Below are 4792 nucleotides of genomic sequence, written 5' to 3' on the forward strand. Positions count from 1 at the left end.
GAATACACAGAAAGAATATCTAAAGACTTGAAGAATCACCTGTCCTAAAATTATACTTTTAATAATTCCTAACTCAGTGCAGTTAAATATAAATTTCCAGTTATGATACAGAGTTTTGATCATTCGTAACTCACTAAAATTAAATACAGATGTGAACTCGGAGGTGGATTGTGGGAAGGGTTGTGCATCAGTGTGGAGTCACTCGATGCCCTGGGACAACAGGTTTGAAAGGGTGAAGCTGGAGCTGGGATGTAGCTCAGCAGTAAAGCACTTGGCTAGCCTAAGGAAAGCCCCAGGGCCCACCAGCCTGGGGATGGGGAGAAGGAGAGAATAAAGGAGGGAGGAAGAGGGGACAGGAGTTGAAAAGAAGGAAAAAGAAGCATACAGCCTAGGAGATCAGAGGTGGCCTCTGTCTGAAGATCTAAGAAAGAAAGAGTTTTGTGGAAGACATGTATTTGAACTGAAATTTAGAGAGCAATCCAGTATGACAAACAGGGAAGCATGTCACCCAGAGGGTCCAGCTGAGCAAATGTCAGCAAGCAGAGGTGACACTGCCGTGGGCTGGGGATATGGGGGTGGGGAGACAGAATAACACTCAGGGGTACTCATCCCAAGACAGGAGTTCATCCTGAAAGCCACCTGTACCCATTTGCTAAATGTCGTGGAGACAATGCATTTCCTCCCACTAAAGAATGGAAGTTTATCTTCCTTCGAAAAGCAAAATAATTAATCCAAAGTACATGCTGCTTGTCGCTGGCCAAGAGGACTTGATTGTTTACCTTTCCCACTGCTACATCCAAATATCTCACAAAAGCAACCTGATGGAGAAAGGGTGGATTCTGGCTTACCACCCGAGGGGAGCTCATCATGATGGTGAAAGAACAGGCTCGGGAGCACGGGGCAGCTGCTCATCACATTTGCAGCTGGGAAACAGCAGAAGCTGAACGCTGGTGATCAGCCTGCCTTTCCTTCAGGACTCCAACCCATAGAACACTGCCACCCACAGTAAAGGTGGCTCTTTCCACCTCAGTTTACCTTACTCAAAATTCTCTCAAAGTCACCCCCCGTTCCGGGTTCATTTCTTCAATGATTGTGAAGCTTGTTGAGTTGACTATTAGGCACTATTAGGCAGTTAATAATCACTAATGGGCATCACAAGGACTCTCCAGACAAGGATGCCTAGAAAGGGTTTACCCTTAATATGCCCCTGTTAGCCACTTTGTCCCTACTGTGCATAGAGGGGGTATTCACCCCAGTACCTTCATTCCGTGAGTCATGTAGTAAGACAGGATCCCCACTGATTCAGGATAAGGCACTGGGGACAAATGACTTGGGAACTCTTATTGTCCCATGCTGCTCTTTATTCCAGGCAGGTCCAGAAATGTTCATCCTGTCTTTTGTGCACCCATGCTTCCCACAGGGACTGATGTCAGGCGCAAGGCAGGGCGTACAGGAGACACTTGTGTTTAATCCTCCTCGCTGGAAAAACACTTAAGACTCTGAAATTCGTCTTCCCCTTGCTATACCAACTGCATGTAAAAACAGAGAAAGTTCAGACATGAGAAAAATACCTTCAGCACAGTTTGCCTCTTAGCTCATTTGACTGATATCTGAAAGGATATCTTTCTTCTCTGACTCTCTTGATGGATGTGGGCATCATGGTAATGGGTTTTCCTTGGCGGGTTATAGATGCCCTTTCTCCACCATCAGCAATCCTCTTCCTGACTCTATGAAAGATCCAGAAAAATGAGAGTTTTTGAATTTGTGTCTTGGATAGTTTTATGGCCAACATCACTTCTCAGATGAAATGATTTCAAGAATAAATTGCTTGCTCTATGTGTATATAAGTCTGTAAATCATACTTTAGAATATCCTCAGTCACAAACAGGAGGGATCCTAGAATCACATAAACCTGAGGCAGCTTGCTCTCACAGTAGCAAGGTGTGTACGGAAAGCAAAAATTCCCTCCTGAGACAGACTTCAAGGACTTGATACATGCCCTGCCTCAACTTTGACAAAACACAAACTAGCTTGTTATAAACTGACTAAGAAGCAGAAAGGAAGCCTGGCAGTGGTGGAGCATGCCTTTAATTCCAGAACTTGTGAGGCAGAGGCAGGTGGATCTCTTTGAGTTTAAGGCCAGCCTGGTCTTCAGAGTGAGTTCCAGGACAGCCAAAGCTACACAGAGAAACTTTGTCTCAAAAAACTAACAGCAAATAAAAACAACAAGGAAAAGCAGACAGGAAGTTTACAAACTGTGTGACTAACAATAAACCAAGACCTACCAACACAAATAAAAAAACATCTTAAATCCACAGATGTCTACAATTCAACCCTAACATCTCGGGTTTTCTATCTTCACAGAATTCTCCCAAACTCTTCTGTCCTAAAAACAGAAGCTTTGACATCGATGCCATCTACAGTGTGATTGACGACGCCAAGCAGTACGTGTACATCGCCGTCACGGACTACCTGCCCATCTCCAGCACAAGCACCAAAAGGTCAGGGACTTGGCCACCCGTACTGTGGGCTGCTCAGGCCTCTGGGCTCTGAGAGGCTGTGCTGCTGTAGTGGGCATCTGCAAACAGTCCCTCGTGCATTGCTTCCCCAAGTGGGTCCAATTTAAAGGCTTGGGGGCGGGAGCTCACTCTGCAGGAGTACCTAGCTTATCCTACAGGCATGAGAGCAATCTCAGAAAGAAGGTTGGATAAACTTCACTCTGAAAATTACCTAATGGATGGAGCTAGAAAACGTTATTTTGAGTGAGGTAACCCAGACACAGAGAGACAGTTATCACATGTACTCATTCATAGGTAGTTTTTAAACAAAGAAAGCCAGCCTACAAACCACAATCCCAGAGAATTTAGACAACAATGCGGATACTAAGAGAGACTTACATAGATCTAATCTACATGGGAAGTAGAAAGTAGAAAAAGACAAGATCTCCTGAATAAATTGGGAGCATGGGGACCTTGGGGGAGGGTTGAAGTGGGGAGGGGAGAGGCAGGGAGGGGAGCAGAGAAAAATGTAGAGCTCAATTAATATTTTTTAAAAGAGTCAAAAAAAAAAAAAAAAGGAAAATCACCCAAATAGAAAAAGCATATCTCTCTGTGTCCTCAAGATGAGGAGGGAAAGGAATCTAAAATGCACGCTCTCAGACAGTGTACCCTTCCATAAGAGAAGAAGACTGCTTTTACAGTGGTTAACTTCTCAATTCCTCACGGTTTGGTCACATAGTAACTTGGAAATGGTTCAGGGGCAGAACGTATGATAAAGCTTTCGGGAGAATAATCACACATAATGTGGAACCACACCCAAGCGTTCTCTCTTTTGCTTGCTTGCAACAAAGGCACATCTTTGGGTGCTGTCGGTGTTTTCAGAATTAGCTTGAGCAGGAAACACTTTCTAAAATGCGCATTTCTGACTGTGGATGAGGTCCTCCCTCATTCAGAAAATTGTAATTTCAAAATAGCCATTTAGTGAGCTTAAATGATTAAGCGTGCCATATATTACTTGAATATTTTTCTTCTTGCTGATCCCACATATGCATAATATGTAGCATCTTTATGCAAATGTCTGTAAGACTGCAAAAAGCCTGCCAGAAATGGGTCGCTTCACGACCGTGGGAAAGCGTTTTGATCTATAAGAGTCATGCTATTAAAACAGAGCTACTTTAAGACATCATGCATCTTTTGAATGTTCATGGATTTTCCCATTCTCTTTCCCACCGTTCCTATGCCTCCTCTTTATGCTCTTCTCAGTTCTTGTTTATCTGACTTTAGAGTAAATTTTAGATGTCAGCTTTTCTCTGGAAACATAACACATTGTGCCTGGTTGTCTGTTACCAAGGAGAATAGAGGACCAAGTTCACGGGATTCTAGGATGATGGCTCAAGACTACCAAAACTTTGTTTCATGGCTTCCCATAAGCAAAACTCAAGTCTTTCATTGTCAGGGTGGGGGAGTTGTGGTGTGTCGTGGTGCATACCTGTATTCCCAGATTTTTGGAGGCTGGGACAGGAGGGTGACAAGTTCAATATCATCCAAAGTTACATCTTTTAAATCCAATCTAGGCTACAAGGTGAAACTTTGTCTCAAAGAAACAAAAATCTTACAAGTAGGGGAAAATGTAAAGATGCTTAAAGAGCTAGAGACCAACCTGAAGGCTCAAATCTTAGTTATTTATCATTCTGGCTGTTGTTCAAATACTTCTTGTATTGTGAGCAAAGATGCCATGATGAAACACATTTCTTTGTGTGCTAACCTTTAAAAAAATCATTAAAAAAAAGGAAACATTTATTCACCTCAAATATAGAGGGAGTCAACAGACCAAAGAAAGTTTCCAACAAGCTCAGCTCAGCAAATAAATAAGATTTCTGGGGCTGCCTACAGGGACATGGACAGAAACAAAATAAAATTTTAAACCTATAATTTCAACTTTCTTTATTTTTAAGACTGTTTTTATTATGTATACAGTGTTCTACCTGCCTGCCAGAAGAGGGCACAAGATCTCATTATAGATGGTAGTGAACTACCCTGTGGGTGCTGGGAATTGAACTTAAGACCTCTGGAGGAGAAACAAGTTCCAGTGCCTTTATCAATGACTTCTCAGTCAGCCCCCATTTTCAGCCACATTCCGAGAGCCTGGTTTGATCGCATGCTCATTCAGTCCAGGTCCAGCTGGATTTGGTGAGCTCTCATTAGAACAGGCACACTGTCTCAGTGGATGGACCAACCCCTCGCAGTCCAGACTTCCTTGCTCATCTTCTCCCTCCTTCTGCTCTTCAACTGGA

The 4792-nt window shown here is 43.2% G+C and overlaps 1 protein-coding gene across 2 annotated transcripts in view; it reads left to right on the forward strand.

The window, feature by feature from the left end:
* The window catches only part of Pld5 (phospholipase D family member 5), a 331193-nt gene that overhangs the window by 312295 nt on the left and 14106 nt on the right, over positions 1-4792 (forward strand). For both annotated transcript variants that reach the window (XM_026780019.1, XM_026780020.1), the window contains one exon: positions 2365-2501. In XM_026780019.1, coding sequence (XP_026635820.1) covers positions 2365-2501 — 137 coding nt within the window. The remainder of the gene's footprint in view (positions 1-2364; positions 2502-4792) is intronic.

Source organism: Microtus ochrogaster, chromosome 6 (assembly GCF_000317375.1).
Source record: "Microtus ochrogaster isolate Prairie Vole_2 chromosome 6, MicOch1.0, whole genome shotgun sequence".
NCBI classification, from domain to species: domain Eukaryota; kingdom Metazoa; phylum Chordata; class Mammalia; order Rodentia; family Cricetidae; genus Microtus; species Microtus ochrogaster.